Raw genomic sequence first — 26,134 nt, 5'->3', positions numbered from 1 at the left:
CGAGAGCAACTTCTCCAAATCTCCCCACGGCCTCCTCTCACTACAGCAATAGGGAGCTACAGTGGTGCAATGGATTAAGCCGTTGTGCCGGCTGAACTGCGGACCTGAAGGTCAGTGGTTTGAATCCGCGAGACAGAGAAAGCTCTGGAGTACACGCACACACACAGGTTGAATGAAATGTAATGCCTCCACCTTCGCAACTCCTCAACAGATGGCAGTACTAGTATGCGACAGGTACTGGCTTGTTCAGTTGACTCTCCTCTACAGTTCCATTGCTGTTTATGTTGATTGTGTTGATGTGAGTACTGTGCGCCATTGGACAAGTAAGTTTAAAGATGTTGAGATGGGAACATCTGACTTGCGTGACAAACAAAGAGTTGGACATCCTGGGACAGCAACCACCGAGTTTCACAAGCAAAAGGTTGACAGATTGATTCAGGATGATCATTATATCACTCAGAGAGAAATTTCAAGCATAATCAGCATTTCACAAGAACGTGTGGGTCACATTATTGCTTTGCTTGGCTATCAGAAGATCTGTGAATGATGGGTACCCTGGATGCTGACGCCTGAAATGAAAGTGCACAGACTTGAAACTTCAGAGACTGGATCTCACCACTGTAAGAGATCCTCCATACAGTTCAGATTTAGCACCGTCTGACTTCCATCTGTTCCTGATAATGAAAGAAGATCTGCAGGGATATAACTGTGCTTCTGATGAAGACATTGAGAGAACTGTGAGACGCTGGTTGTCGACTTCTTCTGTGATGGCTTCAGAAAACTTGTTCATCGTTGGCAGAAATTTGTCCAATTGTCTGGTGATTATGTGGATAAGTGAATAGTGGTAGTTAAAGAGCACATTCTAAGGATTATTTCTGCATTTGATTTATTAAAATATTCCCATCCAAACTCAAGTAATGAAGGTGTAGTCATTACTTTTCATTCAACCCTCATACCTCAAACAATGTGTTCATGCAATGGTGTTTTTAATAATCCACTCATTTAATGAGACATTTACTTTTATTATCTTTATTTTTTCACTGTTGTACTAACCTTTTTTAGAAATGTGGCTTGATTTCCAGGCTGGACTTCAGAGAAATGTAATATAGTGGTGGAGAGACCAATTGTAACTTATTAAACTCCCCTGGATTGCTTAACACAGATATATCATTGTCAGAATTCCTATGAGATCAGCAGTGTTTGTCTTACTCTTCTACTTCTTGGCAAGCACACTCCTTCATACCTCTAAAATATTCTTGTTGATAATCTGCAGTGACGGAAAATCATATCATGGCACATTTTGGGGAGGGGGGATTTTTCTTCTGAATTGGAAGATGCCAAACCAATAGCAGACTTCAAAGCCAAAAGGTGGGGGAGATCTTAGTATTGATACATCAACATTAAACTATTGTATAACTTTTACACCTTTGTAGGAAGAAGTCTACAATGAAAGCATTCATTAGAACTATTTCCTTAGGAAATTCCATGTGATCAGTGCTTTCTGGGACCTTAAAAGTACCTGTTGCCCATTCAATGTGATGACGGGTTAGCATCGGAAACTACAGGACATATTGAGCTACCCTTCTGGGAATTGGATGATGTTTTGCTCCTCAAGATATTTTCCTATCCCTTAAAAGTCATGGAATGGCCACAGATCATACTCTGGAAAAGACAATCCTCTATTTGAAAGATTTTCCAATCCAATTCTGGTTTAAAAGTAGACAAATCATAAGAGGGGAGAGTGGGGGCCATAAAGTTGTCCATCAACAGTTGACTTCTGGGCAGCAGAAGGAACAGACTCACTGTCCACAGTCTTCGCCACTTTGGAAAGTTATACACTGCCTTTCTATTTAACTTGTAATAATTTAATATTTGTAGCTATTAAGCACTTGCAATTTTTTGCCATCTAACAAATGTCACAGACTCCATGCATTTTCATGAATGTTCTCCCTTTCTTCACATTTTCCCTAGATGCTTTCTTCTATATCAGTGGTTCTCAACCTGTGGGTCCCCAGATGTTTTGGCCTTCAACTCCCAGAAATCCTAACAGCTCGTAAACTGGCTGGGATTTCTGGGAGCTGTAGGCCAAAAACATATGGGGAGCCCAGGTTGAGAACCACTGCTCTATATGAACTGCCTGCTTTTGAAAACTCATTTTTTCTGTCTTAAAAGAGATTCAGCACCTTGGGCAGCTTCTTGCTCTCTGTTGTAGGAGCCATGAGCCACCACCGGCCTCTTGTTTTTTCAATCTCAAGCAACTCAAATGGGAATCTATTGGATAGGTCATGGGTCATATTCAGCTTGAGGGCTTGTAAACTGCATAGAGTTGACCTCTGGTCTTTGGTTTAATTTGCTCAGTATTTTCATATTCCATAGTGCCTTACAATGACACCAGGTAAGGAGGACTGTGGTTGAGAGGGGAAACACAGCAAGCTACTCCAAGACAAGACATTGAATTAAGCTCGCTCTCTCTCCCTCTCCCTCTCTCTCTCTCTATATATATATATTACTTTTGTTCTTCTTTAACTGAGCCTCACTGGGTCCAATTCTTCACATCTGCTGATCCACTTTCTGCATCCTCCAAACCCTCCATGCACAAGATTTCAACTTCATGTTTGCAATTTTGTATTTTTTATAGGACTGCCATTTATTTTCACTTAAGAAGCTGCTTTACTGTAAGCTATTATTTCATGACATTGTATTCATGAAGACTATGCAATTTCAGAAACACACAAAGAGTCATAAATGCCTTTCAATGCTTGCACTCACCATCTGAACCCAAATGTACAGATGTAAAGCATGAGCACTGGCTTGAATTGAAGGAAAACACAAAATGTGCTGTACTGCGTTACTTAAGTGTGCATTTCTTTTCTCCATCCAATAGTATTTAGCAACAGCAGTGATAGCAAGAACAAAGAGGAAAATCCTATCCCATGTTTCATATAAAATGACTCTTCAACTATAAAACAGAATAAAAACAGTCTGCTTCTTGTATAAGGTGATCTCTGTGGCAGGACAAACCAAATGGAGCTACCATTACTAAGACATCTAGACCACTTCTAGTAGGCGGAGTACACATTCAACATGGTCTTCTTTTAAAAAAAAAAGGTGGGGGAGACTCAAGATTTCAACAGGACACATTTCTATTTTCTCCCATGTGATTTTAGATATCATGGGAATTTTTAAGATGCCCTAGATCATTTTTTGTGATTCAGTTATTCTGTAACAACTGCCACTGGGGGCCCTTCCAAGCAGGCCCTATATCCTAAGGTCTGATGCCAGGTTTTCTGTTTATCTACTTTTTTCAGACTCATATAATCCAGTTTAAAGCAAAAAACCTAGGATCAGATCCTGGGATATAGGGACTGTCTGGAAGGGCCCTGAGTTAAAACTTGTGCTTCAATAAGCATTCTTGAAGAATAATTTTAATCTCCATTTTATGTGTTTTTAAAAATCCCAGTCCTGCTTAACTCCCACACAAATTAATGTGGAGGATGTCAAGATTGGACCTGAAAAATAAATAAATACACACATAAGTTACCCTCTATCTTTTTGTAAGGCCAAGCAAGTTGTTGGTGTTATTTATTTTTCTTTCTCCTTTTTATAGCAAACCACTCTGTCTGCCAGTGGGTCCAGAATCCCAGACTCAACAAATGTGTACCATCAGGTTTTGCCAGAGGGATTGCAAAAATTCATTTGAACTTGCCTGTGCCTGCCTAAGAAAGAAGATAACCTCTTTCAACTTCTGTACTTTCCATGCTTGCACTCCCTCGTACAATTTTTATACAGAGCATCCTGCAAGTAATATGTGTATGTGTGTGTACACACAGAGTTTGGCATACAAGAGAGATAATTTCTACTTTCTCCCTTCTTTCACCAAACCTTTCCCCAAACTGACTGAAAGAAGAAATGTTTTAATAAAGCTTTGTCTGTTTTCTGGCAAAACAATTCCAAGAGGAAGTTTTCACAGAAAACCCAGGAAACCCTGGGAAGTTTGCTTATTTTACCTCTGTTTCTACTACCATGTAATGCAGGACACAGTGAGAACATTCTGCCAAGAGAAATGCTTACTTAAATACCCAAGTTCTCTCAACTATTCACCATGATTTCAGTTGAAACACCTAAAACATTTGTCTATATATCTGTTTTTAGGAGATTTGCTTACCTTTTTTGGAGTTCTTCCCTCTTTTTGTTTTAATTGTCAGTAAAATTCTGCATTTCTCGCTGCAGCTGCACTCAGAGGCACTAAAACTTGCACACCAAACAGAGCTCTCTTCAGTTTGCTTTTGAGGCTTTCATGTGATATCTTTGGCTATGCTTGTTTTAATTCATTCCTGCTGCTACTCAGAGGAAATCATGCCTAGCTAGAGTTGGCTCTGCAGCACTCCCTTTTAGATATTCCCCCACCAAGAGCCGAGGAGGCTTAATCTTTCTTATGAGTGCGGAGAATGTAAATAGCTTTTAAAGCCAACAGATTCTTTACAGACCTTACAAGATAAAACGGGCAAGATGGCTTGAAACAAAGTCTAGCCTGGGAGTGAGGAACTCTAAATATTTTTGCTCGGAGGAGAATAAACTGCCCTCTAGTTGTGCTTCATTAGCAAGCTATTCATTGAGGGCCTGCATATCTCCCTGAGCGGTTACCATGTCAACATGGAGAATGAGATCAGAATTTAATCCACAATCCTAGAACTTTAGGACAACTTAGTTTTGCCAGCAAGAGGGTATAGGGTATACACTAAAACATTTACTTTGCTTGAAAATAAAATTGCTTGTACTACAAGCATTTGATTTTAAGCCTGACTCTTCTGAATTTCAGTAGTGCTGTCTCCTTTTCAACAGGGCTAAAAGGATAGTGTCAAACGAATTACAGTCAGATCTTATTTTTCCCTTTGAATGTTTGTAGTGTTTTTCCTCCATGAGATGCAACTTTCTGCTATGTACCCTAAGTTAACAGGCTGTAAAATGCCGATTATGCTTGAAATTTCTCTTTGAGTGATACAACGATCATCCTGAATCAATCTGTCAACCTTTTGCTTGTGAAACTCAGTGGTTGCTGTCACAGGATGTCCAACTCTTTGTTTGTCACACAAGTCAGATGTTCCCACCTCAACATCTTTAAACTTACTCGCCCAACGATGCACAGTACTCACATCAACACAATCACCATAAACAGCATGCATTCTCTGATGAATCTCCTTTGGGGTGGCACCTTCTGCTGTCAAGAATTCAATGACTGCATGTTGCTTAAGTCACATTGATCGACCGTCTGCACAGGGTTCCATACTTTGCACTTTAACAAGACAGCCATTCAATGCTAAGGCTTCCTGCCAAAATGGAACTGTAGAGGAGAGTCTACTGAACAAGCCAGTACCTGCCGCATACCAGTACTGCCATCTGTTGAGGAGTTACGAAGGTGGAGGCATTACTTTTCATTCAACTCTCGTACTTCTTTTGAGGAAAGATGAAAAAGATTCTTGTACTGTCCCTGGGTGACCTCCCATGTGGGTAAGAATCTGGCTTCTCATAAAACCTTTGGACTCACTCAGGCAACATCTTGAAAGGCAGGGTCTAGTCATTAGTTACACTTGACTTACTGGTTACACAGGAGAAGGACAACAATGTCACTGCTCAGGCCTTGTCTAGACAATTATTCAAGCTTCTTCCTCCCCACATTTTTGCAGACCCAGACACACAACATTCTTCCCATTATGAAAAGGAGTTTACTAACTTGAGCCAAATCTCAAAGTTTAAATAAAATTCTGATCTGTCCAAGACGACTTCATTCCTAATCTATAGCTATTTTCTCCTGAGTGTGTGAGCTGCTCAGATGAATGTCTTGTCCCACTATGGCTCCCATCCAATTAAACCTTGCACCTGTTACCAAGTCTCTGCCAAGCCATGCACCCTGTGAAAGCTTCTCCTATAGTGAAGGCAGCCTGAACTGGCACCGAGATACATAGAGAAACATGTGTTATAGCTACCTTTTGGGATGGTTCACAGCTGAATGCCTAGGTGCCAGGAAGCAGGAATGAGCCTCCAGTTTCTACCTCCTCTATCCCACTGTGTGTTAGAATTGCAAAATGAGCCATATGTTCATAAGTCCTGCTTATTCACCCACTGTCACACAGTCAATGGTGGCATAGTCAGAAACATTCCCCAACCCTTTTCTCTATTTAATACGGATAGTCTCTGTTTTCTAAGTGCTCACATTCTCTTTTAGAAAGGTACAGGGTGAGCCTTTAAAAAAATATTAGAAAATGTTAATTTGTTTTTGAGGATACATACAGGGTGAGGCAGCATAACTTCCTTTTTTAAAATGCATGCCATTCAGTCGGTTGAAGACGTAGCGGAGTGCTTGTGGTCTCGTTCGAGAGGTGGGAGTATAAAGTTTTGTCCTGACACAGTTCAGTCGCCATCGTGCGTTGGAACAGTGAGGAGCGTGCTTTTGCCGTTGAGGCCTACTTTTCGAGCGGATTTGGAGTGGCCGGTCCGCTCTCCAGATTTGGCCCCTTGTGATCTTTTTTTCTATGGGTTTTTTTTTTTGAAATCCCGTGTTTATGTGAACCATCCAAGGACCCTACAAGATTTGAAGACCAACATCCAGGAAGAAACTGCCAACATAACGCCTAATATGCTGGCAAGAGTCATGACAAACGCCAGAAATTAGGGGACGTCACCTACCTAATTTGATCTACAAAACTACGTAAAACAAAACTTTAGGCATGGGTTTTATTCAGTTTTGAAAAAAGGAAGTTATGCAGCCTCACCTTGTATGTGTTCTTTATCTTTGACCACAAAGTAATCTCCAGACTTCAAATGTTGGCACAGCCTATATTTAATGTGTGTGCAAGTGAATGCAAGAAAATGTATGTCAAAGTGAAGTATGCAACAACCTCCCATTCTCTTTACAACTGCTTTTCTGAATAGTAAAGTGTGCTTTAAATTGGAGCTATTTTATCAAGCAAAATCAAACACATCATGAGATATATTCAACATTAACTCAGGCATGTAGCCGCGGGGGGGGGGGGGGCAAATTCTCATGGCGGTTGGCGAAAAGGCCTTACTGGTGCATTATTTAAACTGTCATGTTTATTCATATCATGATCTGATCACCATACTCAATATATTCCATATGCATGGGGGTATTGGGGTAACAATACAAAAGGTTTGCTAGCATAGACCCTCTTTCACTCAGACTCAGACCCCCCCCCCCCCGAATCAAAATCCTGGCTACGGGCCTGCATTAACTAAAGAAAATGCAAGTTTTAAGGCTGGTTTGCCAATTCACCCCTGGAAGAACTTACGCTTGACATGCACGACAGGTTCTGGAAGAATCATGGAATATAACATACACTATGGTTCCTTCTCCTAATGCTTTCCGGACAATGTTGAATATTTTGTGTGTTAATTTGCCCTCGGTGATGCAGCGGGTTAAACTGCTGAGCTGCTGAACTTGCTGACCAAAAGGTTGGCAGTTTGAATTTGGGGAGCAAGGTGAGCTCCCATTGTTAGCCGCAGCTTCTGCCAACCCAGCAGTTTGAAAACATGCAAATGTGAGTAGATCAATAGGTACCGCTCTGATGGGAAGGTAATGGCACTCTACACAGTATGCTGGTCACATGACCTTGGAGGCGTCTATGGACAACACTGGCTCTTTAGCTTAGAAATGGAGATTAGCACCACCCTCCAGAGTTGGACACAACTAGACTTAATGTCAGGGGAAACCTTTAACTTTATCTTCTGAAATCTACATCTTAATACATCAGTCAATTTGAGTTTTAAATATGTTTTATGACCATAAGCTATCTTTAGGGACCATTCTGAATCTAAAAAGCAGAGTATAGATAAATATATTAATCTTATACCCTCCAGAGATCTTTTTCTTCCTTCTGTAATTGGCTTTCATACTTTTTAATATAAAAAAGCTTTAAGACAACTTCAGAGTCAACAGCAGAGATATGCACCCCACCCTAAGAAATAGGATACTTCACCCAAGCTTGCATGAACTGAGAAATAGTACCAATATGTTTCCACTCAGAGCTTGAAAAAACAACCATCCTGTCTTCACCCTATGGTTCTTATGACTTTTTGGAAATGTGCCAGTATCCTTACAGGCTTTAACTCTTTGATGTGCTTTTGATTTGACTAAATCTATTCCAGCTGAATTCTGTCCAAGTTTGAAAGTTATGACTTCTTGAAATGATGGGTCATGCATTTCTATTTCAGTTCGGTCATGTTTTGAAACTCATACATTTCAGAAGTGATTCCTTGAACTTAGTGACCAGTATCTATAGAATGAAATCAATGATCCGAGAGTAAATGTAGCATGCTGTGCATAAAATATGATAAAACCAGTCCTAAAATGCTGGATTATATTCTAAAACTGTGAATTTCAAATGAAGTTTCAAGATTTCTTAGTGTTTTCTGAAAGCTGTTAGGTGTTCCTGAATTAGAACAAATTAAATAGCAATCAGCAGAAGCAGTATTTTTAACAAATGCCTATGTTAATAACCACAAAGATCTGACTGCTTACATTCAGGCTGTTTTCCAGGAGGAAAGTTTCATGTTTAGGTTTAGAGATGTATCTCTGCAGAGACAGACTTGCTATTAGGCAGAGGAGGCACCTGCCTCAGACAACCACCATCAAAATCTATTTCTTCCCCCTGAGTACCTCAACCACTTTTCTACAGAGATTCTCTGAAGGTGCCAGCCACAGATGCAGACAAAACATCAGGAGAAAATGCTTCTAGAATATGGTGATACAGCCCAGAAACCATACACTCAACCTCAACCACTTTTCTTTCTTGGGAAGACAGAGCTGTGTGTGCCATATGACCTGCTTTGCATCTTCTAAGCCATCCTGGGAACTTCTGGAGAATATTATCTCTTTGGCAGTACTAATAGTAATGTATGCATTGTCAATCTGGGAAGCTTCTGTAATTGTAATTGTAGGAAGTAAAAACCTGTTTGCCTGAGGCATCGAAGTATTGGGCAAACTCTATGTGGGGTTCTAGTTCTAGGTCTGCCTCACAAAACCAATGAACTTGAGTTCCAAATGGAAGAAGAGCTGCAATATAAATACATAATAACAAACTATAAGCACAAAAAATTTGATTAATCATTATGGAAACAGATATTTATGAATTCTTTGGGTCATCTTAAAAGATTTTATTAAAAGTACACAACTTTTACAGAACTCAAAGGAGTGAAGGAACCAACAATAAAAGATTGCACAGAACCGGAGTTCCGAAACTTGCCTGACTTTGAAATTATTCAGTGTTCTAAAGGGTAGAATATGAATCATTCCTCCATTGATCCCAGCAACAATGATGAACAGTGAAGACATTTCACATATAGATAAACTGATCAATCCCAAGACATATGGCATAAAACAAACAAACAAGCTCCCAGGCAAAAACAATCTCAAACCTTACCTTATGCATGTTGGGCTTGATGCAGCGAACGAAGAAAGGGTTAGACGTGCTTAGTGTTGCCATTAAGGAATGTAGTGAATCCTGGAACAAAACAAAAAAGTAGAAGGGTGTGGAGGGGACAGAATTAAACTTCTAACCCAAACTTATCTCAGTGAGCTGCTACTAATAGTCACAGTAGCAGCACCTAGTGGCCTGATCTGCAAATTACATCAATGGACCATTTTAATGAGCCCCAAAGCCAACGAAATTGCAAGGCCACAAATAACGAAATATTTATTTTCAGTGGGACAGAAAACCCCAGAGAAAAACCACATTTTATTTTTCTGAAAGATTTCTATCTATAGTTTTGGCTTTTGTGTGTGTCAGGAGTTACTTGAGAAACTGGTATGAGAGAATTGGCTATCTGCAAGGATATTGCCCAGGGGGCGCCTGGATATGTTACCATCCTGTGGGAGGCTTCTCTCATGGGAAGCTGGAGCGGACAGGCAGGAACTCACCCTGCTCCCTGGATTTGAACCACCAACCTTTCGGGCAGCAGTCCTGCCAGCACAAGAGTTTAACCTCTTGCGCCATCAGGGGCTCCTATCTATAGTTGGGAATTTCATACAGAAATAAAGACACCAATTATCTCCTTACCAACCCAATGAAGAGCTAAGCAGAAGAAGCAACTAACCTTGAATTGTAAGCTGACAGTGGGTTTTCGATGTTTGCTTCCACCTTTCAAAGTGTCTTGACTGCTGCGGCTCGAAACGTGTTCAAAGAGGTCATATATGAAATCAAGGCTGAAATGGGAGTTAAGAAGGTTACGTTGATTTAAATGTAAAGGATGCATCATAAACTCTAACCAGGAGGTGTCACTGGATTAAGAAATGGGGCTCTAAATATTATTATTCTTAATATGTCCCACTGGAGAAACACGGCAGGTTTTTTAAAATGCTAATTTACATCTGTCAATACATTTGAACATTAACTTGCAAATGTTAGAGGAGTGGTGGACTATTTTTTGCAGTCTCTGCAAGCTGAATCCAGCAATAAAGGGTGTTATACCTCCCACACACACATTTGCATTTTAAAACAATGAAACAATGAATATGTACCTTGTTTTTAAATTTCAAATTGTCAAGGAAAAATCATAAACTTCCAGACTATTATCATCCAGTGGTGTATAGCACTGAAGGAGTGGGGTTGATAGTACGCAAGGTAGCATATATAGCAATGCTTTTGGGTAACTAGCTGCCATTGCTCCCCTCCCTCCGATGTGTGATGGGAAGTTACTGCTAACTGGGAGAGAAATAAGGTTGAACACTGTGAAAGCCACCCACTGTATGACTATCAGCCTCCCCCCAGTAGACTCAACTCAAGGAAAAGCTTCATGAGAATCACCACTCCTCTTAATGTTCTCCCAGCAACAGCATGAGTATCCCACTGGGCAGCTAAACCAGAAAATCCTAATTGTATGGCCCTTTAGGAGGGTCTTCCTCCAGGAGCAACTCAAGAATGGGCAACTTGGAAGTCCCTGAACAGACTCAGAAGTGGAGTGGGCAGATCAAAAGACAACCTGGCAAAATGGCACTACCTAGAATAATCCTCTAGCTTGTGCGACTGTGGAGCAGAACAAAACAACTCCGCATCTGTATGCTTGTCCATTATGCCCTGCCTCATGCACAGAGGAATAATTGTTTAAAGCTACAGACAATGTGGTCACTGTTGCCTGTTTTTGGTCTAAAATTATTTAGCCACTTGTGCTTCCTTTATTTTATCAGTTTTATACTTATTTATGCAATGCTTTTGATACAAAATAAATAAGGTACCATATATGCTCATGTATATGTCGAGGGCAGGTTTGGGAGGCAAAGTTATGGATTTTGTTATGATCTGTGGATAAGTTGAGAGTCATTTCATAGAGAGGGGAAGCACCAATGCTATCTCACGAGACCATGTGCATCTGGCCAGCACTGCTATTTCCGACCCAGGCATTAAAAAAGGCCAGGAGCAGCAATACAACAGAGAGAATAGAGGGGGGCAGTACTTCTTTTAAGTTCTCCTGGATGCATAAAACTCTTGCCTTTTGCCACTCTGCTCAGAGGAGATTGTTTCTTTTTGGATAAGTTAATGTATAAAATTCACACTGACCCATGGATATGTAAACACAGGGCTTTTGCGGGTGATTTCTTAATTAAAATATCTAGATTTAAACATGTGTTAAATGGGCCATTGCAAACAGCAAAGAGGAGCACCTTAGTTTTACAGCATTCATCCAGATTTGGGGCAAACATTGAATACTGTCTACAACATAGCTGAAAGTGGACTTGATAATTTTCAATACTGCTACTACTGATTTGTCTTTTTGTTGTTTATTTGTTCAGTCACTTCCGACTCTTCATGAACTCATGGACCAGCCCACGGCAGACCTCCCTGTTAGTTGTTGCCACGCCCAGCTCCTTCGAGGTCAAGCCAATCACTTCAAGGATAACATCCCCCATCTTGCCCTTGGTCGGCCCCTCTTCCTTTTTTCTTCTATTTCCCCCAGCATCATTGTCTTCTCCAAGCTTTCCTGTCTCCTCATGATGTGGACAAAGTACTTCATATTTGCCTCTAATATCCTCCCTCCAGTGACCAGTCAGGCATTATTTCCTGGAATATGTACTGGCTGGATCTTCTCACGATCCAAGGCACTCTCAGAATTTTCCTCCAGCATCACAGTTCAAAAGTGTCTACCTTTCTTCGCCCAGCCTTCCTTATGGTCCAGCTCTTGTATCCATAGTTTACTAGAGAGAATCTGCTTTAACTATGCAGATCTTTATTGTCAGTGTAACGTCTTTACTCTTCACTACTTTATTGAGATTGCTTTGTCTATCAGCCACAAAATCTAATAGGTATGGTTCTATTATACACCAAACAGTATTCCTCTGAAAAATTCATGATGTTGTTTAATCTTCTTATGCCGCATTTATGGATGCTCAGTGATACTGGACTTTTTACCATACTCTCTTATTCTACAAATTATGCAAAATAGTTTGTGTGTATTCATTGTCTGGCATATGCTTTTCTCTGAAAAGCTGTTGCATTTGGGAGAATGGATAATTAACAATGAATATTAGGGAAATATCAGCCAGAGTCTCCATGTATATTCTCATTCCCAATTGCCGCAGAATATTTTCTATGCCATTTTCATGTTCCTCTATGTTTAATACTGATGTAGATACAAAATACAACATGCAAGCTCTGCAGATTCCCTGGAAGCAGCCCGATATTTTATCTGCAAAATGGACTCTCCGTTAGGACTTTACAAGTAATACTTGAGGCAATGATTGTTTCTACTAAGAACTCTATCTACAGTTAAGTGTTGAGGCTGGAATGTTAGGACCATCACTTCAAGTGATTTCACTTCAAGTGATTTTACAACACATTCTGAAAAATATAAATATGTAGAGTTTACACATTCCTCAGAATAAAGTATCTCGTTATCAGCTTCCTCTATGTCCACAATTTATTAGAACAAGTTTCAGCATACTATAACTGGTACCTTCAAATTTGCTCACCTCTTAAATTAGACAGTCCATTTGTGCCTCCCTAACGAGAGCAAAATTACTTATCTCATATGCCCAGCATCTCACAGCATGTGGAATTGCACCATGTTTTTAAAAGACTTTATGGGTTGGAAGAAAATCTTTACTGATCTTCAGCATAAATTTATTAGCGCAAATGAATGACCACACCAGTAACAGACTTATCAGCCATTCCAGAGTTTAGGGCAGGAAATGACTGCACAGAATGATAAGCCCACACTAAATACAGTATTTTCAACATATAATGTCTTCCAGTATTCTCTTTAGAACTGGATAATACAGATTGCTCTGTGTACCAGGTTACATTATGGCTGGAACCCACTATTTTTAGCATCTTTCAAAAACAAGGACATGGATGAAATAATGACATACCTGCTTTCCCGTAGCAAGTTAAGGAGATCATCCCTGAAAGTATCCCTGTTTTTCTCTAAGAATCCTCTGACATCATAATGGACCTATTTAGAAAGAGACAGAACAGGCTTGGGTTCATAAATAGCCCTCTTCTTGTAACAGCAGCCCACAGAGCTACTGTTGTAAAGAGCAAAGAAGAAACTGAATGCCTCAGTTAGTTTGCAAGTGGCTGCATGGCAAAAACTGAACTACTGCTTTAACATTGTGTTGCCAAAGGCTTTCGTGGCCGGAATCACTGGGTTGCTGTGCGTTTTCCAGGCTGTATGGCCATGTTCCAGAAGTATTCTCTCCTGCCTAGTTTCCAATAGACCTCACCTGCCTAGTTTCCAATAGACCTCACAACCTCTGAGGATGCCTGCCACAGATGTGGGTGAAACATCAGGAGAGAATACTTCTGGAACATGGCCATACAGCCCGGAAAACTCACTGCTTTAACATTATTGCTCCAAATTTCAGTGTATATGAAAAAAGAGAAATTACCTCCCCAGCATAGTGTTTCACTCCGAAGTTATGTACAGCAACTCTTGGTTTGACATAAAAATGATTGTTCTGTTTATAAAATGGAATAAAAAAGATAAATCTATTTAGGTTACAATATGGGAATGCAGAGGGAAGGAAGACATACTATTTCAAAATCTGTCAGAAACCGCTAATAAACCAGCTTCCAACAAAGCCTTTCTCTAGCATTATTATGGTTAATTAATCCTATAATACTGAAATTCCACATATTCATTTTCTCTGTATTGATCCACAAAGCAAAGATTTTCTAATGTCTATGAACATTTCCTTTTACAAAGTCCTACTTTAGAGATTAAAATAGCAGAAGCTCACCATACAATTGGCCAACAACTAATAGACTGGACATTAGCTCCAACCACAGTAACAAGGACAATGAGGACACGAAATAGTTGTGATCTGAGGAAGGCCTACTTACCTGGATGAAATTACAGGTCTTCCAAAGTACAAACTATGAATAGTTCGTACTTTGAAATTATGAATAGTTTGTACTTTGAATAGCATAATTTGCAAGTACATATTTGAAAGTTAATTAGTAGGACGAGAGAACACTGACTCAGTCTATTCCTAGTCCATGCCAGATTCACATGTATGCTTTCCTAAGCCCATCTGTGACATTCCTGCATCTACATGCACTTGCTTTTAATAGGAAAAATACAATGTGCATTTTAATCTATGCATTTTGTATACAAATTTACCTAATATGCACATTTTCTGCTTTAATAAAAATATTTTTGAACTTATCTTCTGAACTATTGCTGACTGTATTCCATAGAATTATGTAAGCTGATAGACAGCAGCATTGCAACCTGCATATTAGGGAAGATGTCCAATGCAGGTCCAAAGAAATGTCCTAACTACATGAAATCCTATCCCATCCCCAAGTAAACAAATGACAGGGATATTACTTACAGCGTGCTGGATGTGTAACTTTGACAACAAAGTGCTGTCTGTCGCTTGAGGGAAATGGCTTTCTTCATTGATAAGTGCTAATAAACCAAGTTTCTAAAATCAAGACACAAGAACACAGCGTTAAGATAGCTTATACTGTTTCAAGTTTCCATTTATGTTTGTGAAGTATCCTTTTTTGAAAACCATAACAGTGGAGTGGCTCTATAAATGGACTGCTTGAATTATAAGTTGCTTACCTGTAACTGTAGTTTCCTGAGTAGTCACCTGTGAATTCGTACATTTGGTATCCCTGCGCTTGCGCAATACAACTTTTCGGAACCTTCTAGAAAGAAAAAGAAACTTCCAGCCCTCAGCTAGGCCCGCCCCTCCTCCTCCCGAGTATATATAGCCCGAGGGCGGGACTAGCCGTCAGTTCTCTTAGCCGCAAAAAACAGCTAAACGGCGTGGCATGATACTCGAGGGGAGGAAGGGCGGGTATGTACGAATTCACAGGTGACTACTCAGGAAACTACAGTTACAGGTAAGCAACTTATAATTTCCTGTCGTAGTCACTGTGAATCGTACATTTGGTAGATTAGCGAGCATCCATCTTGGCAGGCGGGATCATGCCACCGCCGAAGACAGTACCGCTCTACCAAATTCCATGTCCCTTTGAGAAACAGCGTCCACCTTATAATGTGACACAAAGGTCAAAGGGGACGACCAAACAGCGGCCCGGCAGATGGCATCCAAAGACACTCCCCGTAAAAAGGCTGTTGACGTTGCCACAGCCCTGGTGGAGTGACCCCGTATCTGCAACGGCAGATCTTTGCCAGCCAGGCGGTAACATAAACGAATAACGGAAACTATCCAAGAGGAAAACCTCTGGGAAGACAAAGGAAGACCAATGGCATCACTACGATATTTTATGAATAATCTAGGAGTCTTTCGCAACGGAGCTGTCCTATCCACATAAAATGCGAGAGCTCTGCGTACATCAATTAAATGCAGAGCGCGCTCCGCAGGCGTAGTCGGGTTTTGAAAGAACCCCGGAAGCACCAGCTCCTAAGATATGTGAAAACGAGTAGCCACCTTAGGAAGGAACCCCACATCTGTACGTAAGACCACCCTATCACCATGAAACTTAAGATAGGGTGGGTCTACTCGTAGCGCACATAGCTCGCTAGAGCGTCTGGCAGATGTAATTGCCACCAAAAAGGCTGTCTTCCATGACAAAAATGAAAGGTCGACCCTAGCCAATGGTTCAAAAGGGGGTTTTGATAAACAGTTTAACACAAGTTCTAAGCTCCAAGAGGGAGCGATCGGAGCCACCGCAGGCCTGATGTTAGCAAATCCACGCAAAAAAGTCCTGACCAAAGGGTCCATGAAACATGACGGCAAACCCGATTTCCTTCTAAACCAGGAAATCGCCGCCAGGTAACATTTTAACGAAGAATGAGATAGTCCCGAATCCGCTAGGGACACCAAGAAGTCCAAAATTACAGAAGTCTGAACAGTGATGGGGTCAAGTCCCTTTGAGCGGACAAACGAGCTAAACTTCGCCCATTTATAGACGTAAGAGCGTTTCGTCGAAGGCCTGTGTGCAGCATCAATGATTGCTAGCACCGGAGAGGATAATGTCCCAACTGAAGCTAGGGAAGGGGAAGGATCCTCCACGCTGTGAGCTTCAGTCTGTCCACTTCCGGGTACAGAACTTGGTCGTTCTGCGAAGTCAGGAGGTCGAACCTGTCGGGAAAACGGAAGAATACTCCTCTCGCCATTTGATGGAGTGGGGCAAACCAGGGTTGGCGAGGCCACCACGGGGTTATTAAAATGCACCGTGCGTTTTCCCTTTGGATCTTGGCCACCACCCTCAGAAGAAGGGGGAAGGGAGGAAACGCGTACACAAGTCGAGTCGACCAGTCTAGGAGGAAGGCATCCCCCAGACACCCTGATTCTATTGAGGCCTGGGTCCGAGCGCAGAACAGGTCGCATTTCGAATTGGCCTGAGTCGCAAAGAGATCCACCTCCGGAGTGCCCCACGCCAGGAAGAGCCTCCGGACCTCCTCGTGGTGAAGAGACCATTCGTGGTGTGTTAGAGGACTCCGGCTGAGCGTGTCCGCCAGCAAGTTCTGCTCTCCCGGAAGATGTGTTACTAAGAGATGTACTCCTCGATCCAGACACCAATCCCAAATTCGGATCGTTAGAGACAACAAGGGAAGAGAGTGGGTGCCCCCCTGTTTGTTGAGATAGTACATCACCGTGGTGTTGTCGGTGAGGATTTGTACTATCTGGCCCCTTATGACCTTTTCGAATGAAAGTAGCGCCCTTTCGACCGCGAGGAGCTCTAACATGTTTATGTGAAGGGTGTTTTCTTCTCCTTCCCACACGCCTTGAGCGATGAGCCCCTCGGAATGGGCACCCCAACCCATGAGGGAGGAGTCCGTAGTGATCACCCGAGTGGGACATGGTGGATGAAAAGGTAGCCCCGCACAGGCCCACAGCGCATCCTGCCAGCAATAGAGGGAATGACGAACGGCTGCCGGCAGCGTGAGCCGCATGGAAGGGTTGTCCACAAGCGGGTTGAACGTTGAGACAAACCATGACTGGAGGGGCCGCATGCGCAGCCTGGCATACGGGGTAACAGACGTGGTGGACGCCATGTGTCCCAACAGGATCTGAATCTGTTTGGCTGACACCGACGGGGAGCGCATGACCTGTAGCACTATCTCCCTCAGGTTGTTGAAGCGGTCTGGTGGCAGGAAGGCCTTCTGGGAGACCGAATCCAGCATGGCACCGATGAAACTGATCCGTTGAGAGGGACACAGGGACGACTTGTCGAGGTTGACCACCAAGCCGAGCAACTGGAGAAGAGATAGAACACAAGAGATTTGAGTCTGGAGTTGCTCTCTCGACCTCGACACAATCAGCCAGTCGTCAATATAGGGGTACACCGTAACGCCTCTCGTATGTAAGTACGCGGCCACCACCGACATACACTTTGTGAACACTCGGGGGGCCGTGGACAACCCAAAGGGGAGGACATTGAAACAGTAAGCTTTGTCTCCCACCATGAAGGCGAGGAATCTCCGGTGGTGGTGTGCAATGGATATGTGGAAATACGCATCCTTTAAATCGATGGTAGCAAACCACACCCCTTTAGACAGCAATGGTAAAATGGAGGCAAGAGTGACCATTCTAAATTTCTTTGACCGAATGTGTTTATTAAGGTGTCTCAGGTCAAGGATGGGACGCAGCCCACCTCCGCGCTTCGAAACCAGAAAGTAACGGGAAAAGAAACAGTATTTGTAAAAAGAGGGATCCAGAGGTGAAATGGCCCCTTTTTCCAACAACATTTGTACTTCTTGTAACAGAGGAGCCGATGGCGCTGTGCATCGGACAAGGCCCACCCTAGGTGAGTCGGAAAATTCAATTTCATAACCATGAGTAACAATAGAGAGCACCCAAGCATCTGTGGTGATGTCAGACCATGAATGGCGGAATGGAAACAATCTATCACCAAACACTGGAGGGGCAGCAGGTAGGGGAAATTGAACAACAGGGTTGAGGTTAACTGTAACAGGCAAAACTGGATCACATTCCCCAAAAGCAGTAACAGAATCCCCTACATCAAAGACGCTTCTTTGGCCCCTGTTGAGCCTTGGACTTATTCCCGAACCCCTGGTTACGGGACCTGGGGAAATAGGGGGTTCGCCGACCCCCCTGGAACCTGGAAGAGGAGTTGTTGCTCCTACCTCTAAAGGTATTACCATAAGAATTTCCGTAACCTCTACGGAACCCAGAGGAAGGTAAATTCCACCTCTGGCGTTGCTGAGTGTAGGGTTGCCAAGCATACCCGAATTTCCCTGCGGCTTGTCTCACGTCTTGTTTTTGTTTTAGCCTGTCATCCGTCTGTGGGTTGAAAAGGCCCTCCTCGTGGAAGGGAAGGTCCTCCGCGAGGGCCTTCCCTTCCTCGGACAAATTAGACGCACGCAACCACGCGTGTCTCCTCAGTGAGGTTGCAGTGGAGTATAGGTTACCTGCAGCCTCAGCCATATGTTTGGCTGCATCCTTCTGCATCTTAGACAGCACAAGCGCTTCCCCATGTATGGCTCTAGGAAAACGCTGCTGGTCAGCTGGTAGCAGCTCGATGTACTCCAACATTTTTCCCCACAGGAACGTTTGATAACCACTAGCGTATGTGGCATAGTGGGCCATCCGGGTGAACAACCCAGCAGAGAGATGTGCTTTCCTGCCTAGAGCATCGATTTTCTTACCCTCTCTGTCAGGGGGGGCCGTGAGTGAATTTTTAGGCCTCTTGGTCTTTGCCACCTCGGCGACCACCGTATTAGGTCTTGGAGGTGCCGAAACCCATTTGGCCGACGAGACATCAATTCTATACAACAAATCTAATCGTCGGGGGATTGCTGGGACCAGAGACGGAGACATGTCGGAGACCCTTGCTAGTTTAAGGAGGTAGGGAAGCACGGGCAGGGGAGATGCAGGGGTTATGACCTGCTCCTCCGAAGGAAACATCGGGTCCTCCACATGCTCGGGAGGTTTGGGGGCGGGGATGTTTAATGCCTTGATCATTCTATCAATGAGTGCAGCAAACTTATTGACCTCCGCGGGGTGAATAAATGAGGTGTTTTCCCCCTCCCCATGGTTCACAATGTCAGCCGGATCTTGATCCGTATCTGAGCCATCCAAGTCAGGAGCCCTTTGATCAGGGCCCTCGGGCAGCAAAGCCCCTGCCGGTCTTATAGGAGTAGAATCACCTTGCAGGTTGCCCTGGGAGAAAGCCAGGGTGGTCGCAGCAGTGCCAGATAAGTCACCTTGGTTGCAAGCAGGCAAGGCCAAGGTGGAGTGCGACGATGTTGCCCCACAGGATGCACCAGGTAAGTTCAAGTCAGTAGAGTTCAACACGAAAGAGGCTCCACACGGAGGAGCCCTCCCGGAGTCATGCTGAGAAGTGGAAGGCTGGGCACTAGGCACTGGAGGGCCAACAGCTGGAGGAGGTGGTGCCCTGGAGATCGTCGCTACCGGGAACGTCGTGGTGGGCAAGGCAGGAGGGGGAGCCTGCACAAACACCAACTGGCCTGAAGGGCCCATCTGCCAAAACCCCGGGCAGGGAGGAGGGGCCATGGATGAGCGGTGCCAGCGGGAACGCCTGGAGGCTCGGGAACGTCTGCTCCGCCTGGAGCAGGTCGATGAGGAGGAAGACGAAGAGGAGGAAGTTGAAGAGGAACGGGATCGCCTGGAAGCCGATCGGCGTCGGTGTCTATGCGATCTCGCACTCCTCCTGGATGGGGATCTCGACTGCCGGGGCCTCGCGCTGCGGCGCCGCGAAGGAGGTCTCTGCCAAAGTTGAGGCGGCATCGCCGATACCGGCGCATCAGGAGCTCCCTCTGTTCCAGGGTCCTCCCCTCTCGGAGCGCCCTCAGCGGTATGGGCGCGATGGGAGGGCTCTTCGACCGCCCCCCCCGAGCCCGAGGGGGGCGGGGTTGTGAGAGCTCCATCCTGGAGCAGAACCGGCGGCGGTAATAGCAACTCGGGCTCCGCAGCAGCCGCCGCCGACACCGGAGGTGCCACAGACTCTCGAGCCCGGCTCAGCGGCGGGGGCGAGAGCATCGGTGTCGGCATAGCAGGAGGAGTCAGGGAGGCCGGCGCCATGGCGGGCGCATGCGCAGGCAGCGGGGTCGACGTCGAGAGCGTCACCCGGAGTGTCTCGGCTGCCTGCAGAGGGCGCACCGCTTCAGTTGAAGTCTCGGGGGCCGGCAAAGGCGCCATGGCGCGGCGGGCCTCGAGCGGTCTTCCCGCTCTATCCTCCAAGGCTCTTCCTTGTGTTGGAGCCTGGCCGCCATCTTGAGGTCCTTTAGGCCTAGGCCTCTTGGCCTTCTTCTTAGCCGAGCCGGTGGATGCGGGCAAGAAAGGTAAGTCTGGCCGCTCGATGGTTTGCGCTGGGGCAGAGGGGGGCAGGAGAGCCCTCTCGTAGAGTGCCGCCCGAAGTCTGGACACTCTATTTTTCCTCGTCTGAGGAGTGAAAGAGAGGCATATGGCGCAAGACTGGGTCAAATGGGCCTCCCCCAGGCAAGTAAGGCACAGCGTGTGCCCATCTGTATCCGGCAGGATATTTGGGCACTTAGTGCACTTTTTAAAAGAGGTAGTAGCCATAGCGAGAAGCTACTAAAGAGATTTGTCAAGTCCAATCCGGGTCAAGTACCTTATAATCAGTCCAACCGAGCGTCGAGCAGAGGGCTTAGGCAAAAGAATCGTCAAAAAGAGAATCCAAAGTCCAAAAAACCGAGTCAAAAGATATAGAGAATCGCAAAGTCAAGAAGGTTCTCAAAGCTGTCACAAGCGGATTAAGAGAACTGACGGCTAGTACCGCCCTCGGGCTATATATACTCGGGAGGAGGAGGGGCGGGCCTAGCTGAGGGCTGGAAGTTTCTTTTTCTTTCTAGAAGGTTCCGAAAAGTTGTATTGCGCAAGCGCAGGGATACCAAATGTACGATTCACAGTGACTACGACAGGAAACAAAATGCTTTAGCAAAGGTAGGGCTAACATCAAGAACACAATTTTCTCTTTTTGTTTTTGCTATGGCATTTACCAATATATGATATGAAATTATTTACTGTCCTGCCATTTTCCTCTGTCTGCAGTAGTCAGTGATGGGGTGGAAAATGATACAGCAGATTAGTGTCACATTGCAAACTGTGCACCTGAAAATCTTTGAAATCTCTATAGGGTGGAGTTGGACAAATATTGCCAATGTCAGCAGCAGTATCTCTGACATAATGTATGTCTCTAGGCATAAATGGGGATACTTTATAGGTCCTCTAATAGGAGACAAGTGTTATTTCCAAAGTGTTCGAGAGGCTCAAAAAGGGAAAGCTTCCACATTCCATAAGGACAATACATTTTAATGAATAAAACAAAACATGTATGGCAATATTTTTGATTTCACAACACTGTAAAATACATACAGCTGTCTCATTCCCTCTTCTATCATCACCACCGTCTCAAATTTACAGTGAAAAGCCTTTTGATGTCATTAACAATAAAACCAATACATACAATATTTGTGCTGCAACTTACTTTTTCAATAAGATCCAAGCACTCCCCATTATCTGTCCAGTCAATATCTTCCCATAAGAGTCCTTCTCTATCAAAGCCAAAGACAGAGATTTTATTAATTCTAGGGATGTTGAATTTATTTATTTCTATGCCACTTTTCTCACCCCGGGGACGGGGATGGGGACTCAAAGCAATTCACAACAAAGTAAATGGCAAAATGCAATGTCTCACATAAAATGTAAAATATATCACAGATCTAAAATAACAAAAAACTATGAATTAAAACCAGTAAACTATAAAACATTGGAATAGACAGGACATGGCACATAAAACATTAGTCATTGCACCAATCCTGAGGTTATCACTTAATTCACAGCATGATAGTAGCCACCACTTAGCATTCATAACCCTCTTTTGAGATCCCCCAGTTAGCTTCTAGCCTTTCCTTGCTTAATGATCGCATTGTGACTCTCCCTCTTTTACTACTGAGAGGTGAGTGGGGAGCACCCAGGGGCCAAGGCTAGTGGGGTGACGTGGAAGTAGGCATGCACCTTGGTGGTGGGGGCACATCCAAGGTGCCGCCTTACCCCAAATGCCAGAGCACTGGCTCCTCTTCCACCTCAGAGAAAAAGAAAGTGCTCATTACCCAGTTCCCATTTCCAGAGGCGCTTCTTTTGCTCAGAGACAGAAGAGGAGAGAGTAAAGCCCAGCCAGTACACTGGTAAAGAGGCACTTTGATGGCCCTCCCTCAGCCCTATGTGCAGGGTGGCCAGAAGGGAAAGGACACCCACCAAGAGAAAAGGCTGCTGGGGTAATCTCTAAAAAACAAATGAACCAACCGATGGGGTCCTCTCTTTTTGGAGGTAAGAGAGGGAGAGTCTCAGCCCCAGCCAGATTTGATTTGTTTTTCAGAGACATTTTTTTTATCTCATAACAGTCACACCTTATTTTTCCAACAAGAAAGGGATATAAATTGTGGATATTATGTGGCAAATTATGGTATTCTAATTTCTTGTCATTTTTAGAAGACTGGCCAATGATAGATGAAAAGGAATTGGTTTTCAGTGAGAACATATGGTTTATATGCATGTGGGTAAGGGGCTGGTATTATTGCCAAAATGCAGTGCTAGAAGCTTTTGAAGATTTCTACCAAGGTGCAGAATGACCCACATCTGCGAGTCACTGAGACCTCAAAGAAAAATGACAGAAAAAAACCCAGTTGTCACTGGCCTCAATAGAAGGACTACCTGCCTGTGTAAATTGACAGATAAACTTGGGATAAATCTGATAATTTAAAATAATAGTTAAATGAGATTTAATGATAATCTGATATGTGTTAAAGGAGTAGAGTATCAAAATTAAAAACAAAAACATTTTAATACTATGACAGGAAACACAGGCACATGCAAATCTTGTAAATCTTACCTACTATATTCCAATTGTTCTAATGAAAAAATGTGCTTGTTGAAGTATTCCTGAAGTTTTTCATTTGCATAGTTAATATTAAACTGTTCAAAACGATTAACCTAGAAAAAGACAAGGTATAAACAAATCCTACTTTCAGTAAATGACAATCTGACTCATAATGTGCAAGAACAAGCAGACAAAAGTCAAAACATTATCATTATCATCCTCATCATCTTTATTTATATCCCATCTTTCTTCCCACAGGGACTCAAGGCAACCACACAATCTTATAACAATTTAATACAAATACAAAAATAAAAAAACAAGTATTTGTGTGTGGATATAAAATTAAACTACAATTAAACTAAAATAAAGACAATTATAATTACATTTAAAACCTACCATCATAACATCAGCAAAGGAAAATGTTTGGAACATACCTCAAAGTTCTCAAATCCAAAGATGTCTAAAATTCCAATGGTCTTGAAGTCATCTTTGCCTTTTATCCTGCTGTTGATTTTTTTAATAACCCAGGCAAAGCACTGGGAATAAAGTGCCATAGCTACCGAATCTCTGCTATCTACTGCCTGATAGGAGGTAACACAGAAATACATTTTCATCAGGAAACGCCCTTTAAATGGGATGACTTTCTTGCAGTACAACTTAAAACACAGGACACAGGACTTGACAACGTAGTGCAATATATAAATGTATATTGATGTTTCCTTTGTTTCCTTAACATAGGTTCTTCTGTCCTTCCAACTGCTGCTCAATTAAGATGTTAGAAAACGTATTTTCTACCTTTATTTTGTAATCTTAGCAAATATTTGAACATTTATCCAAAAACTTGAAATATTTGGAAGTATCCTACACTGCACAAAAAGATTGAGAAAAGGAATAGAATTCTAATGATTACCGATGCAGTGAAAGTTCAAAAGGCAAGGAAGCCAGATAACACTATGTACCAGCTTTTGTTCCTGGGTGATAAATGTCATTTCCTAATTGGTTCTATCATACAAACATGGAAAAGTTTTTGTGAGACATTCTGTAGCACATTTTGCTAAAGTTTTTCAATGAATATCTCAAAGAGTCTCAACCAATTTTGTGGCTGTCTGTGGTTGATGGGGGCCACAAAGCTCTATCTTGATGCAGGGTGAACTACAACTTCCATCATGTTGAGTCAGTTCCCCAGCTCCCTACAGTATGCTCAATTGTTGATCAATTCCACTCTGTTTGCTGTGCTCCACAGAAAAGAGAAGGAAAAAGTTATGGGAAAGGTAGTGGATTGAGTCGGAAGCACTGAGATGTCTGTGGTGGAAGAAACACATAAAATCTAGGACGATATTGTTCCTGTATGAAAGCCTTTACTCAGGTGGTGGGCAGTATGGTGTTTGTGGAGGACACTGGCACTTGTTCATGGAACTCACTATAATCTGCAATGTCATTGGAGGGAGGGCCTTTAGTGGCTCCTCACAGGCGAGGGTTATAGCTATTTGTAGAAGGGGGAACCTGTCCATGAAAGTGGGCACCCCAGCCACACACACATACATATTTTTACTTTTATTATGGATACAGAATAGTGCCTCATTTTCACTGTTTAGTTACCATGGTAGTGTAGGCCCCATCAATCAGATGAACCACCTCTAAGAGATGCATCTGTTATGGGAAAAATCCTCTTTGCAAATTGATTTGTCTCTTAGTGCTGTTGCTTTGAGGATGTAATAAGCAAGCCTAACACCTTCTGTGAAAATGAAGGTTGCTGCTTCTTCAGTCATGCCTGATCTCCCACTGTAATATATACTTTTCTAGAAGTCAGAAAGCTATAATACAGTCAAGAAGCCAAGTATAGAAATGATAGAAATCTGGAATTCCACAAATAATTAAAAATATATTAACCAGAGTAATTTGACGTTACCTGCTGTATGCTGAGAGGTGTTAATATTTCTTCTCCCCTGAGTATCATTGATCGCTGTGTCAATGCTTCAGTTAATTGCGTTGAGTCCAGCCCAAGTAACTCTGCGGTTCTACCCAGAGCTAGCAACAAGCCAAAATGATAATTGAAAGAAATGAGTACAAGCAAATACCCAAAAGCACAGCAGCAGCAACTGTGATGCCAACTAAAACTTAAAGTCACTTATGGGGCAAAAATCAAATGATAGACAGCCATAACATCTGCTAATGTTTCACAAATTCTATTTCCCTTCAGTTGAGTGCATTTCTTAACTAATGCCATATTCAAGTTTATTATATACCCTTATTTTCAAAGGCAATCTTTGCGAATTATGAACATTGCATATAGGGATTTGAAGAAGAACGAGTCTGTATTTTGCATGTTGCTAATACATTGTGAACCAAATATGCATTTCCTGAATTTACCATAGAAATAGAAAATCATGCTAATATCAAACCCTGTTGAAATGAATAGCAACGCCAAAAGTTACTATAGTCATCCCAGATATAGAAAATTTCTAGAAAGGTATACCCTCTAAAAATTTGCTACGTCTTTATAATAATTTCTGGCAGAAATATTGCCTAGATATCCTACAAAACTTCTAGAAAATACATATATTGTTGGATGTGGGTAGCTGAAACAATGACTACAGGTGCTGCAGCTATGGAGATGGCATTGTAATTCAAATTTTAATATAGAAAGGGAGGAAAGAAATGATTCTCATGAGTAGCCATCTCTCCCACCTGTTTTGTATGACACCTGTGCACCACCAGCAGTTATAAATTCAATGTTGCCAAGGTGCAAAACGCCAGCAAGAAGTCGAAGAACATCCCGCACCTCCTCAGTGGTGAACTGCATCACTTCCATAGCCGTC

At 42.9% G+C, this 26,134-nt stretch overlaps 1 protein-coding gene across 1 annotated transcript in view; it reads right to left on the bottom strand.

Moving 5' to 3' along the window:
• MYO10 (myosin X) overlaps nt 1-26,134 on the bottom strand; it is a 208,192-nt gene that overhangs the window by 68,413 nt on the left and 113,645 nt on the right. Inside the window, exons 10-19 of the mRNA XM_067467535.1 lie at nt 26,004-26,133; nt 25,225-25,343; nt 23,750-23,896; nt 23,328-23,428; nt 21,924-21,990; nt 14,846-14,938; nt 13,898-13,966; nt 13,379-13,461; nt 10,111-10,219; nt 9,438-9,518 (exon numbers count right to left, since the gene is read on the bottom strand). Of these exons, the coding sequence (XP_067323636.1) occupies nt 9,438-9,518; nt 10,111-10,219; nt 13,379-13,461; nt 13,898-13,966; nt 14,846-14,938; nt 21,924-21,990; nt 23,328-23,428; nt 23,750-23,896; nt 25,225-25,343; nt 26,004-26,133 (999 nt within the window). The remainder of the gene's footprint in view (nt 1-9,437; nt 9,519-10,110; nt 10,220-13,378; nt 13,462-13,897; nt 13,967-14,845; nt 14,939-21,923; nt 21,991-23,327; nt 23,429-23,749; nt 23,897-25,224; nt 25,344-26,003; nt 26,134) is intronic.

Source organism: Anolis sagrei, chromosome 4 (genome assembly GCF_037176765.1).
Source record: "Anolis sagrei isolate rAnoSag1 chromosome 4, rAnoSag1.mat, whole genome shotgun sequence".
In the NCBI taxonomy this organism is placed as follows: Eukaryota; Metazoa; Chordata; class Lepidosauria; order Squamata; family Dactyloidae; genus Anolis; species Anolis sagrei.
This window is presented reverse-complemented; position numbering and strand designations above follow the sequence as displayed.